General features: G+C 43.4%; 1 protein-coding gene across 1 annotated transcript in view; it reads right to left on the reverse strand.

The window, feature by feature from the left end:
* Positions 1-1,859: 1,859 nt before the first annotated feature.
* Positions 1,860-14,954, reverse strand: part of spock3 (SPARC (osteonectin), cwcv and kazal like domains proteoglycan 3) — a 416,043-nt gene continuing 402,948 nt past the window's right edge. Inside the window, exons 10-11 of the mRNA XM_078407003.1 lie at positions 12,135-12,272; positions 1,860-2,556 (exon numbers count right to left, since the gene is read on the reverse strand). Coding sequence (XP_078263129.1) covers positions 2,390-2,556; positions 12,135-12,272 — 305 coding nt within the window. The 3' untranslated portion in view covers positions 1,860-2,389. The remainder of the gene's footprint in view (positions 2,557-12,134; positions 12,273-14,954) is intronic.

Below are 14,954 nucleotides of genomic sequence, written 5' to 3' on the forward strand. Positions count from 1 at the left end.
TTATTTATAATGAATGCTTATTTATTTTTGCTATCCGCTTTGCTGCTGTAATCCTGCAAATTTCCCCGTTGTGGGACGAATAAAGGATTATTATTATTATTATTATTAAAGCAACTGATAACAATTATTAAACATTAGTTATGGACAAGTAAACCAGCGAGTGGGGATGTTTATATGTATTCAAGAATATATGCAGCAGATTCTATTCCAAAAGAATAAGAAAAAAGTAACCAGTAATGTAGCTCTAATAGACAATAGACAATAGGTGCAGGAGGAGGCCATTCGGCCCTTCGAGCCAGCACCGCCATTCAATGTGATCATGGCTGATCATTCTCAATCAGTACCCCGTTCCTGCCTTCTCCCCATACCCCCCGACTCCGCTATCCTTAAGAGCTCTATCCAGCTCTCTCTTGAATGCATTCAGAGAATTGGCCTCCACTGCCTTCTGAGGCAGAGAATTCCACAGATTCACAACTCTCTGACTGAAAAAGTTTTGCCTCATCTCAGTTCCAAATGGCCTACCCCTTATTCTTAAACTGTGGCCCTTTGTTCTGGACTCCCCCAACATTGGGAACATGTTTCCTGCCTCTAACGTGTCCAACCCCTTAATAATCTTATACGTTTCGATAAGATCTCCTCTCATCCTTCTAAATTCCAGTGTATACAAGCCTAGTCGCTCCTAATCGCCTGTCTATGTGGTCTCAGGATGATTTATCAATATAAAAGTTTTTAAAAAAAAACCTCACAGCAAACTAGAAGCAAAGCTATTTTTTTTCCTTTAAGAAGTTATTCGGATTAATTGAAAGTAGACAAATTAGGTAAAGTTACGAATTCTAGTCAGAATAATTGGTTACAGGAGTCCTTTATTATTGTAAACTATACATAAACAGTAAAAAAAAATGCAGCATAGCTTTTCCATTTTGAAACTCAAATCCAGTCTATAAAGGAAAATTAATTAGAATGAGTTACATTGTTCACGGTTTTCCTTTAGCTCAGATTTTAGGAGAAACATTTAAGACCAACAATCTTATGCACTAAATAAACAGCACACAACTGTGTAAAGTTATGTTAGTTACTACAAACAATGTTGACCTTCATTGAAAAAGGACTTCGCATCAAGGCGGTGGAATTTCAATCAATTAACATGCTAACATAAATACAGGGCAATTTAGTCTATAGCAAGATTGTTAAATGCTACTGCTACACGATACTGGTATATACTTACAGTCCATATGACGACTGCCATAACTATTGAAAATTAATTTTAAATCATTTTTCTCTTATGCAAGTTTGCAGCTGTAGTACTAATGCAGCGATCAGGCGCGCTTAAATATTACCTGAACTCCTATCTTTAATACACAAAGAAAAAATATTTCTATTTTTAATTTGAAAGGCACATCACCATGTGACTTCTATTTAGTTTGTACTAGTGTTTGAAATCAAATATTCTTTTAAAAAGATGACTAATTTTTGTTGAAAGAATAACAAATCACTCAGATAGTCACGCATCCACGTTCTTCAACAATATTCCGCTGGAGGCAGGTATGTGTTGAAGTCAACAACTGCTGTCTAAAAACATTTTAATGGCTGTTCGTTGTACTAAGTAATCCTTAAGAAATGTCGTTTGTTCATTGTCAAAAGCTGACCAATTGTTGTCCAAAGTCAAATTTCTAATTTGATGGCTTTAAAGTTTATTTTAATCTGCACAGGCCAATCAACGAAGACTTTTGATATCAAATGCACATCCGTGTTGTTTTCGAAGGTATCAAAAATGCTGGAGTAACTCAGCAGGTCAGGCAGCATCTAGGAGAGAAGGAATGGGTGACGTTTCGGGTCGAGACCCTTCTTCAGCCTGAAGAGGGGTCTCGACCCGAAACGTCACCCATTCCCTCTCTCCGAGATGCTGCCTGACCTGCTGAGTTACTCCAGCATTTTTGATAACTTCGATTTGTACCAGCATCTGCAGTTATTTTCCTACACTCCGTGTTGTATCCAGTGTCGGGACCAATGAGCAGAATGGGCCAGTCATTAGAGGAGAATGAACTTCGATCTACTCTGTCACAATGGGAACATACATGTCGGCAAAACACATTTGAAAATAAACCAATCTTTGAACAAAAACAATATTTTTCCTCACTTGTTATAATATTTTTTTCTCCTTTGAAAGAATTTTTAATTTGTTTTCAAAAAATGATGCAGGGTAAAGAGGAATTGCAACAATTTTTAAAGGATGCCGACTTATATTCTGGAGAAACCTTGTTTGACAGTATCATTGTACAAAATATACACGTTGACCGAAATATTTTTTGATCATTTGTAATATGACTAGTAACTCATGAGATCTCACTATAGAAACGTGCAAAATATTAAAGTTCATGACATTTCCCTTCTACCATATGTCACCACCTGCATCGTATTCATCGTCATCATCTTCGTCATCTTCATTGTCAACTGCATCCACTTCCTCATCGACGACATCTTCCACATTATCCTCATCATCCGACCACTCTTGGAAGTCAGCACTGCCAAAGTCACCTGAACTGTCCTGCTCACCTTCTAGAAAATATGCCAACAAAAAGAACATTTCATTCGGAAAACATTTGCACCAATAGGTTCCCTTCTCTCCGCTCAAAACTGCAAAGCTAATTTTGTTAGTGTCAGAGTGGCGGGATCATAACATTAATCTAAATCGAGGAATGATTTGACAATAGACAATAGGTGCAGGAGTAGGCCATTCAGCCCTTCGAGCCAGCACCGCCATTCAATGCGATCATGGCTGATCACTCTCAATCAGTACCCCGTTCCTGCCTTCTCCCCATACCCCCTCACTCCGCTATCCTTAAGAGCTCTATCCAGCTCTCTCTTGAAAGCATCCAACGAACTAGCCTCCACTGCCTTCTGAGACAGAGAATTCCACACCTTCACCACTCTCTGACTGAAAAAGTTCTTCCTCATCTCCGTTCTAAATGGCCTACCCCTTATTCTTAAACTGTGGCCCCTTGTTCTGGACTCCCCCAACATTGGGAACATGTTTCCTGCCTCTAATGTGTCCAATCCCCTAATTATCTTATATGTTTCAATAAGATCCCCCCTCATCCTTCTAAATTCCAGTGTATACAAGCCTAATTGCTCCAGCCTTTCAACATACGACAGTCCCGCCATTCCGGGAATTAACCTAGTGAACCTACGCTGCACGCCCTCAATAGCAAGAATATCCTTCCTCAAATTTGGAGACCAAAACTGCACACAGTACTCCAGGTGCGGTCTCACCAGGGCCCGGCTGTGTGGGAAGGAGCTGGCGATGCTGGTCGACACCGAAGTTAAGACACAAAATGCTGGAGCCACTCAGCGGGACAGGCAGAATCTCTGGAGAGAAAGGGATGGGTGATGTTTCGTGTCGAGACCCTTCTTCAGATTAAAAATAGATCATAGAGTACCTTCCCACTGCTCGGTGATTAAAATGCATCGTATAGTTCAATGCAATGTGATTAGGTCATAGGCAAGCTGGTAAACCTGTGGAATTCTTTGCCACAGAAGCCTGTGGAGGCCAAATCAGTGGATATATTTAAAAGCAGAGATAGATAGATTCTTGATTAGAACGGGTGTCAGAGGTTATGGGGAGAAGGTAGGAGAATGGGGTTAGGATGGAGAGATATATCGGCCATGGTTGAGTAGGCTTGATGGGCCGAATAGCTTAATTCTACTCCTATCATGTGATATTATGAAGGCTATTTTGTCTTGGCTCAACAACAGACTGAGTGAGATTGACTCCCCCCCCAATCTTTGCACATCCCCCACTCTTCACTTTAATTTTATGTTTCATGTATTTTGTGTTTTGTGTATTTTGTGTTCTTACGACTGTTGGCAGATCAATTTCCCTCCTGGGATAAATAAAGTTCTATTGTATCGTATCGTATCGTACATCTATGTTGCTTCTCAACCTCCTTTAATCCAAGGATAGCGATTTTAGTTTCAATTTAACATTGTCGCTAAAATCGCTTATTCCTGGAACTGGTCTGGAAAATCTCCTCTGGGGTCTCTCAAAGGTCTTTATAACTTTCCGAGAGTATGGTAATCAGAAATGAATATAATATAGGTTTTGACCTAAATAACCTTTCTAAAGGAACAGCATAGCATTCAATTGTACTCAATTCCTAGATTTATGAAGCCTTAGATTGCAAGGTGTTGCTGGCTATTTTCTCAAGATGTCCTGTTATCTACAGAGACCTCTATACACTCATTAGAATTGTGCCTCTCATGTATTTCTACTTAGATGCATCATCTTGCACTTCAGTATATTAAATTCCATCTGCCACTTGTGGCTCTATCCTAAAAGAGTCCTTTTGCAGTCATATATCACTGTTTACCACAAGATCGGGCTTAGTGGACGTCAGCAAATATTGACATTTTGCCCTGCTTTCCAAGATTAAAATTGTTCCACTTTATATACAAGGCAGTGGTCTTGGTGCCAAGAAATACCACTGACTGTACTCCTGTTTAAAAAGCAAACATTTGTCAGGATTCTTCCATTTTTTTGTTCACAAAACAAATGTTTTTTCAATCACATGTGGGCATTTAAACTCAACTAATATCACTGCATCATAAGTTCTTGCATATTTCAATAATATCCAGCCAGAAAGTCTGCAAGAGAGTTCATGTTTGGGAGTTAATCTCAGTGTCAAACAACTGTTTCATTGCCCGACATTTATGTTCTGCCTTTTGCACTGCATTGCTGTACTGCACCTTTAACAAACTGTTCAAAGGAGTAAAACTTATTTTCAGAACCAATGAGAAATTCCTGAACCCAATGGCGACTGCACTCCAGAACCAAAGCCAACTGAACATCAGTCGTAGAGTTGCGGCAAGCACTTGACTGTTGACGTAGTGCGTATGTGGTAGCTGAGCTCCAAGGCATTGTTGGCCTGCCCACTGAACAAGATGGCTCTTAACATCCACATCCTCTATCAGCCTGGTCATGCTCCACAGAGCTGCCCTCTGACAACAAAGACACATGTTCCTTTCCATGGGTGGGGCAGTGGTGGAGTTGCTGCCTTACAGCACTTGCAGCGCCAGAGACCCGGGTTCGAACCCGACCACGGGTGCTTGCTGCCTGTATGGAGTTTGAACGTTCTCCCTGTAACCGTGCGGGTTGTCTCCGAGATCTTCGGTTTCCTCCCACTGTCCAAAGACGTACAGGTTGGTTGGTTAATTGGCTTGTTATAAGTGTAAATAAGTAAATAAATTGGCTTGGTGTACGTGTGAGCTACGCAAGCTGACCTCATATTTCGCTTGGGCAGCATGTATATTGACTGCTCCAACTTCAACTGACCCTTGCTTTCCATCTTTGATGTCTCGTTCTCACACAATACACTTGCTTATCTTTGTATATCTCCCCCTCCCCCAATTCTCAATCTGAGGAAGGGTCTAGACCCGAAACATCACCCATTCCTTCTCTCCAGAGGTGCTGCCCGTCCCGCTGAGTTACTCCAGCATTTTGTGCCTACCTCAGGTTTGTAGGTTAATTGAGCCGATTTTTACCCACCCAGGGGCTTCTGAGATCTGAATCTGCTACCAAAGGCACCTGAAGACAATGGAAATATACTATCGACTGACCTCTGCAAAACCTTCCAAATCCATTGGCGAGATATAATCAATGTACTGATCAATATCCCAGCACTGAGGCCCGACTTACACAAAGTTGGCTCCATTGGGGAGACCATGTTGCTTGTGCATCTGATAACAGAATCCCGAACCACTCCATTCTGAACTCCACCAAGTGAAGGGAATACCAGGTAAACATAGAAACGGGCGGTCACGGTGGCGCAGCGGTAGAGTTGCTGCCTTATACAGCACCATAGACCCGGGTTCAATCCTAACTACGGGTGCTGTCTGTACGGAGTTTGTACGTTCTCCCCGTGACCTGTGTGGGGATTTTCCTGGAATCTCCGGTTTTCCTACCACACTCCAAAGACATACAGGTTTGTAGGTCAATTTCCTTGGTATAATTATAATTTGTCCCTAGTGTGTGTCGGATAGTGTTGCTGTGTGGGGACCATTGGTCGGCACGGACCCGGTGGGCCGTAGGGCCTGTTTCCGCGCTGTATTGCTGAACTAAATTGAGAAACAAATTCAAGGGCATGACCAAAGCCTCTTTAGATTTAGATTTAGATTTAGAGATACAGCGCGGAAACAGGCCCTTCGGCCCACCGAGTCCGCGCCGCCCAGTGATCCCCGCACATTAACACTATCCTACACACACCAGGGACAATTTTTACATTTACCCAGTCAATTAACCTACAAACCTGTACGACTTTGGAGTGTGGGAGGAAACCGAAGATCTCGGAGAAAACCACGCAGGTCACGGGGAGAACGTACAAACGGCGCCCGTAGTCAGGATCGAACCTGAGTCTCCGGCGCTGCATTCGCTGTAAGGCAGCAACTCTACCGCTGCGCCACCGTGCCGTCACTCTTTGCAGAAATGCAGAATTCCTACTAACTCCTGCTGATGATGGCAATGCCAGTAGCTGCCAGATCAGAGAATTTAACTCTGCACTGGGTCCCGACCCGAAACGTCACCTCTCCTTTATCTCCAGAGATGCTGCGTGACCCGCTGAGTTACTCCAACACTTTGTGTCTATCTAAAGGATATGATTTGCCACAATGTGCTTGATTAGGGAGGTTTTTCAGAAGAGTTTCAAACAAGAAAAAGTTAATACAAAAAAATCAAAGGTCATCACACAGAAAATAGGTGCAGCACTACCATTCAATATGCTCATGGTTGATCATCCAAAATCAGTACCCCGTTCCTGCTTTTCCCCCCATATCCCTTGATTCCGTTAGCCCTAAGAGCTAAATCTAACTCTCTCTTGAATACATCCAGTGAATTGGCCTCCAATGCCTTCTGTGGCAGAGAATTCCACAGATTCACAACTCTCTGGGTGAAAAAGTTTTTCCTCATCTAAGTCCTAAATGGCCTACCACTTATTCCTTTGGCTCTGACATCCAACACACATGCTTTTGGTTTGACAATTTGTTTACAGGGAGATACAGCAAAGAAACAAATGCCACAGCCCAAACAGTCCGTGCTGACTTTCAAAACCTTATATTTTGCACTTCTTGAATGCTACCTGAATCGTCATGAGCCAAAGCCTCACATTTACCCTCCACACTGATTCTCTCCTCACATGATCGCTCCCAATAGACCCCTCCTCTGCACCTCGCCTTATTTTCATTAGCTGCTCAATGAACCTATTTTGATAGCTCGTCCCATCCAATGGTCGCGGTCCGAAACCTACTGTTGCTGCAGCTCCGACACTGAGAGTGGTCTTTAAGTCGTGGGTTTGGAATTTCTCGCAAGTCCACTGGCATAGAACCTTCCCCCCCCTGGGATTTATCTTGTCCAGGACTTGCAGGAGAGATATCATCCATCTTCACCACAGTTTCCAGGTCCACACATGTCAGCCAAAGCATAGTTGCAGCTCTTGGCTGCCATGGGAAATGTGCATTGAAGGGAAGGCACCAATGTTGTTGCACAGCAGTATGTTGGGAGATGCACAAATGCAGGTGAATTGCCACTGGGAATCCAACCAACCTTGCATCACCCCATTGTGTGATTTAATATAGGGTTTTGTCTAATTCTGTTGTTTCTTTGTGGAGAATCAATTTGGTACTGATGCTAAACGCGGTCATGCTTTTCTGCTCCAGAGAATGGGTGCATCCAATTTTTATATAATTATTCTTTAAACCATTTTCATTTTCATTAATCTATGTTTCAGTTTTTATTAGCTTCTTGATGGCTAGAATGAATTTAATTGTCGTTTGACATTTTCTAAATTAAATTACATAACTTAGATGCAATTAGACAGACATTTAATGAATAAAATCATGCTATCGGTAACTGGAAACTGAGAAATAATTCCAAAGTTACTGTTACTGCTGTTCTTAGAACCTTTGCTTCACCATGATGGAATAATAGCTCATCGCTCATGGAGCATAGTGCAGCATAAGAACGGGACTTAGATGAAGGGATTAAAAGTACCATTAGCAAATTTGCAGATGATACTAAGCTGGGGGGCAGTGTGAATTGTGAAGAAGATGCAATAAGGCTGCAGGGTGACTTGGACAGGTTGTTTGAGTGGGCGGATACATGGCAGATGCAGTTTAATGTAGATAAGTGTGAGGTTATTCACTTTGGAAGTAAGAATAGAAAGGCAGATTATTATCTGAATGGTGTCAAGTTAGGAAGAGGGGATGTTCAACGAGATCTGGGTGTCCTAGTGCATCAGTCACTGAAAGGAAGCATGCAGGTACAGCAGGCAGTGAAGAAAGCCAATGGAATGTTGGCCTTCATAACAAGAGGAGTTGAGTATAGGAGCAAAGAGGTCCTTCTACAGTTGTACCGGGCCCTGGTGAGACCGCACCTGGAGTACTGAGTGCAGTTTTGGTCCACAAATTTGAGGAAGGATATTCTTGCTATTGAGGGCGTGCAGCGTAGGTTCACTAGGTTAATTCTCGGAATGGCGGGACTGTCGTATGTTGAAAGGCTGGAGCAATTAGGCTTGTATACACTGGAATTTAGAAGGATGAGGGGTGATCTTATTGAAACATATAAGATAATTAGGGGATTGGGCACATTAGAGGCAGGAAACATGTTCCCAATGTTGGGGGAGTCCAGAACAAGGGGCCACAGTTTAAGAATAAGGGGTAGGCCATTTAGAACGGAGATGAGGAAGAACTTTTTCAGTCAGAGAGTGGTGAAGGTGTGGAATTCTCTGCCTCAGAAGGCAGTGGAGGCCAGTTCGTTGGATGCTTTCAAGAGAGAGCTGGATATAGCTCTTAAGGATAGCGGAGTGAGGGTGTATGGGGAGAAGGCAGGAACGGGGTACTGATTGAGAGTGATCAGCCATGATCGCATTTAATGGCGGTGCTGGCTCGAAGGGCTGAATGGCCTACTCCTGCACCTATTGTCTATTGTCTATTGTCTTTCGGCCCACAATGTCCAGTGACTAACATAATGCCAAGATCAACTTCATATGCCTGCACATAATCCATATCCCTCCATTTCCTGCACCTCCATGTGCTTATCCAAACGTCTCTTAAATGCCACTATGGTATCTGCCTCAACCCTTTCCCCCCCTCCCCCCCCCTCCCCCCTGGCAGTGCGCTAAAAACTTGCCCCAGACATCTCCATTAAACTTTTCCCCTATCACGTTAATGCTGCGCCCTCTAATATTCAAAATTTTCATCTTGGAAAAAGGTTCCGTCCACCCAATCTGTGCCTCTCATCATTTTATATATATATCTATCAGGTCTCCCTGCAACCTCAAGCGTTCCAAACAAAACCATCCACGTCTGTCCAACCTCTCCCCGTAGCGAATACCCCCTCATCCAGGCATCATCCTAGTAGACCTCCCCTGCACCCTTTCCAATACTTCCACGTCCTTCCTGTAATGGGCTGACCAGAACTGCACGGAATATTCCAAACGCGGCCTAACTGATGTGCTATAAAGTTGCATCGTGACTTCCTGACTCTTCTACTCAATAGCCCAACCAATAAAAGCATACGCCGCCTTTACCACTCTATCTACCTGTGTTGCCACTTTCAGGTAGTTATCGTCTTTGACTCCAAAACCACTCTGTACATTGATGCCGTTAAAGGCCATGCCTTTAATTGTTTATTTTCCCCTATATTTAACCTACATTTGCTCACATTAAACTCCATGTGCCACTTCTCTGCCTATCCCACTTAGGCGATTTTTTTGGCGACTGCCGGCGACTGTTAAAGTCGTAGCAGATCGCCAAAATTTTCTTTTACCCGACGACAATGACCACGACAATGCCGAGTCAGGTCGAGATTACACCGTCTTCGAAAACATCGCAAAATTCCCACGCTGTCAATGCTTCTCTGGCGTCCTAATTTCCGCTGAAATCACTGACAAGTCGGTAAGTACTTGAGAGTTTTGAACTATAACATCTTGTATGGGTTACTTAAAAACCAAGCTTCATGGTAACAAGGCATAAACTGGATTGACTTCCAGTTTACTAAAGGCAGTATTAAGAAATTAAATTTAAAAAGTGGTTAAATGGATTTTTGTGAAAAGTGTGTGGGCATTCTTTGAAAATGTACGGGAGATGCATATCTGGTTTCTGGGTTGCATATCTGGGTTGGGAGCCCACTTTAAATGTAATCGCTGATGGCCATAAACATCGCGAAAATCCCTACGCTTACCTGACCGTCAAACTGTCGCCTCCAATCTACCTGTCAAATGTCCTGACGGTAAATAAATTGGTTAAACACAAGTATTTTATGGTATCTTGAAATGACTTTACTTATTTTAATATTATGTGCTTCTAAATGCATCTAAGAGAACCTAGCAAACCTGGGGGCAGCATGCGACAGCGCCCGCAATAAGCAACGATACCTGGCGACAAGCCAGCTGTCGCCGAGAAATTTCACTCCGGTTGATTTTTCAGCGACGCGCCGAGATCCACTACGATTCTTTGAAGACTCCTCACGATCATGCCCGCGACACCCCGGCGAACTGTCGGCGACAGCCTAGTCACCGGCAGTCGCCTTAAAATCGCCTAAAGTGGGACAGGCCCTTATTTCTGTAGCTGATCTATATCCCATTGTACACTTTGACAGCATTTTTAGATAGAAACAAAATGCTGGAGTAACTCAGCGGGCCAGGCAGCATCTCTGGAGAGAAGGAATGGGTGACATTTTGGGCCCCGGCAGCGGCAGCGTCTTCGCTCACCCCAAATCGTGGGGCTAGGGTCGGCCCGCCGCGGACCTTTCACCGTCCGGCGCGGCCTGAAATAGGCCGCGGGATTTTTTTCTGCCCGGCGGGGGCTTCAATTTCGGGAGCGCCGAGCGCCCCGATGTGCAGCAGCGGCGTCTTCGCCCGCATCGTATCATGGGGCTGGGGTCGGCCCGCTGCGGACCTTTCACCGTCCGTCGCGACCTGGAACGTGGCAACTTCAACAGCCTGACCGTGGGAGAAGACGGCAAGGGAAGAGAAAAGACATTCTGGCCTTCCATCACAGTGAGGAGGTGACTGGAGGAGACTCACTGTTATGGATGTTTCTTTTTGTTTGGTGTTGGTTTATGATTGTGTGTGTTATTGCTTATTTTTACTGCTCTTATTGTTGGACTGTGGGTAATCTTTCATTTCACTGCACATTTATGTGTATGTGACAAATAAAATTGACTATTGACTATTGACGAGACCCTTCTGGAAGAAGGGTCTCAACCTGGAAACGCCACCCGTTCCTTCTCTCCAGAGATGCCGCCTGGCCCGCTGAGTTACTCCAACATTTTGTGTCTGTCTTCGATTTAAATTCCTTCCTACACATTATTGCAGCATTCCTCACAGACCGCAGCCCCAACAATCTTGTTGTCATCTCATATTCAAGTATTAAGCAAAACATTAAGTGAGGAAATGTGCAATCCGTGTGTTTTTCAACATGGAAATCTCATTTCACAAGTAATGTTATAAATGCAAACATTTTTGTTTAGGTGGCAGAGCCGGGCAGCTGGAGGTGTAGCGGGGACAGCCGGCGAAAGAGGATCACATTATCAGGTTTGCGGGCAAGAAGTTTACAACTGTGACGAGGAGAAACTTCTTGTCGCAGTCCAAATCAAGAGCGATCAACCTGTGGATTTCTGCAGCGCAGAGGGATATGGGGACAAAGGCACTGAACACGTTTGAGGAGATGGAACATGTTTGAGGAGATACGGAGACAAAGGCACTGAACACGTTTGAGGAGATGGATGGGTTTCTGGAGACAAAGGTCATCAATGGGTATGGAGTGAAAGGAAGACTATGTTATTGCCACAGAGGACGAACCATGGGGCAACTACAGTGCTTCAGCCACCCAGTCTCAATCCTGACCTCCATGTGGAGTTAGCATATTCTCCATGTGACTGGTAGTTTCCTGCTCAAATCCCTTCTACATCCAAAAGATGTTTGAGTTGGTTGGTTAACTGGTCACTGTGAATTGTCCCTATTGTGGAAGTAAGGAGTGGGGAGTACAGGTTGCAGGGAAAATCAGTGGGATTGCTTTGTTAACTGGCATGGACTTGATGGATCGAACGGCCACCTTCTATGTTGTAAGGGAGTGTAGAAACATACCACAATCAGGCGGTCCACTTGATCTCGATCCTCCCAGTTCATTCCCGTAACGATCAACACACCAGCATTGCGCCACACTGCTGTGGCACTGGGTGGCTTTATAATATCCATCTTCATCACAGGTGGGAAGGAAAATACCTGCAGCAACCAAACTCTTGTCATGAGATGTACGTGAGAGGAGTGGAGTAAATTTCAAATCTTTAAATCTTAACGAGTATATGGCTGTTCCATTTTCTGGCAGCTCCCCCATTTGCCACCCACATCAAACCAACTGTCATGAGCTCTTCCAGTCATTTTTAACATTTGTTTCTGACACAAATCACCAAAAGAACATTTAAATATCTAATCTGGTGGTCGTCACTGGTATTGCAAGGTGTGCAAAGTGGCCATGGAGCAGATTGATGCATGGATGTAATGCTTTGTCATCTACACAGCGGGGAAAAAAAAAGTCATGGGAATTGCTGTGACTCTGTGTGGCATAGCTTGAGCTGACTTTAGGCCATGACATTAGTTACAATGTCAACAAGAAAAGCATCACTTCAGCATCCAACGTTTTGGGGACCATTTCCATTTTCTAACTCAGTTAAAAACAGATGGCAGAGGTCGTGGCAAGTTGACTAGCCCACGCAAGAACAAATTTTGTGCACAGGCTACATCATGAAATTTACAGTGCCTGCAGGAATTCAGAGATTTGTGTCTTTGGAACTACTTGCCGCAGTTTTGGAGACATGGTCTTTGTGTATATTTAACAGTGAAATATATAGGTTTTAACGTGAGGAAAGCAAGGGTTATGGGGGAAAAAGCAGGAAAGAGAAATGCCAGATTCTACTAAAGAGCAGTACAGGGTCGAGACTGAATGGTGTACCTCTGCTCCAACATCTTATGGTCTATCTATTCTGTAAAGAATCTAGGTGAGTGAGAGACATTATTAAATTATTGATCTGCTTCTGATTACATGCAGGAACAAGGAGAGACCTAATGATGGAAAGATGGAGATAGATCAGCCAAGAATGAATGGCAGAGTAGACTTGATGGGCCGAATGGGCTAATTGTGCTCCTTTCACGTATTCTCCATGACCGTATGAAATATGACCTTATGAATGTGGACAATAACTGTGGCAGATGGAAATAAACCATTTGGAAATAAAGAGATGATGACAAAGGTCAGAAGCTAACATAGGAACTGTAGAGTAAGAAAATAACTGCAGATGTTGGTACAAATCGAAGGTATTTATTCACGAAATGCTGGAGTAACTCAGCAGGTCAGGCAGCACATCAGGAGAGAAGGAATGGGTGACGTTTCGGGTCGAGACCCTTCTTCAGACTGATGTCAGGGGGGCGGGACAAAGGAAGGAACTGTAGATATTGGTTTAAACCAAAGATAGACACAAAAAGCCGGAGTAACTTCGCGGGACAAGCAGCATCTCTGGAGAGAAGGAAGGGGTGACGTTTCAGGTGGAGAAGAAAGGTCTCGACCCGAAACGACACCCATTCCTTCTCTCCAGAGATGCTGCCAGTCCCGCTGAGTTACTCCAGGTTTTGTGACTATCTTCAGTAGGACCACATGGATTAGTCAAAACATAATGAAGATGTGGTTGTTGAGACAACTTAGTCCATTTACATGAATGAATTTAAATGTTTCAAAAATGGCGTGAAAGATGAGTGAAAAGATTGCTTGCAAAAACAACTCTATAAGTGATAACTATAAAAAGATAAACATTTTATCTCTGTTTGCATTGTTGTTACCTTCTCCCAAATAACAGTGATCGATTCTACATTTTCCTTGTAGTGTAAGAAAATAACTGCAGATGCTGGTACAAATCGAAGGTATTTATTCACAAAATGCTGGAGTAACTCAGCGGGTCGGGCAGCATCTCAGGAGAGAAGGAATGGGTGATGTTTCGGGTCGAGACCCTTCTTCAGACTGAACTCCTTGAACTCTATTCCCTTTGTCCTGTTTTCACACCTTACACTTCCTTATATATACACTTCCTTATCTGTGTTCTGCCCACTACCCTGACATCAGTCTGAAGAAGGGTCTCGACCCGAAACATCACCCATTCCTTCTCTCCAGAGATGCTGCCCGTCCCGCTGAGTTTACTACAGCATTTTGTGTCTATCTAAAGTTGACATTTTGGGTAATAACAAAAGTATATGAAAATTAAGTTTTGTGGAACTTTGAAATTTTTTATTTTTATACACTTTTTTTATCACCCCAAGTTTTCCCAAGGCACTAAACAGCTTGGCTATATCCTTGAGGTGTAGTTACTGTCAATATGATGGGAAAATCAGTAATTGCTTTCACACAGTAGAGCCCCCACGAACAAAGAATATATAAAGTTAAACGTCTGAAGAAGGCTCCTGACCTGAAACATTAACCAGAGATATAAAGCTAGAACATCAATTTTAGTGCTTCTGCTTGAGGGATAAAGGACATCAGGAGCGAAAAGAGGGAGACATTTTTTTGTAAGCATCACAGTGCTTAGGAGTTGCATAACCTGTCTGGTGAGATAAAGGGCTTTTACACAGGAGAGACGAGGTTAGTGGACAAAGGAGCACAAGTTGCAATTGTGTAGGGGTCAGACCATTGTAAGAACAAAAATTTAGAATGTTATGAATTAGGGCAAACGGATCTGACGGGGTGAAATGTAAACTCAGGGAACAGCAGGTGCTAATTACAAAAAAAGGATACAAGGTGCTGGAGTACCTAATTCCCTTCCTTTGGCTTCACACTTTATCCCTCTTCTCTTATCCCACGTCCTTTTCGTCTTATTTTCACCTGGCTTTTGTCTACCCATTTGCCCCTCACCTGTACCCACC

The sequence above is a fragment of the Rhinoraja longicauda genome, chromosome 1, assembly GCF_053455715.1.
Source record: "Rhinoraja longicauda isolate Sanriku21f chromosome 1, sRhiLon1.1, whole genome shotgun sequence".
NCBI classification, from domain to species: Eukaryota; Metazoa; Chordata; class Chondrichthyes; order Rajiformes; family Arhynchobatidae; genus Rhinoraja; species Rhinoraja longicauda.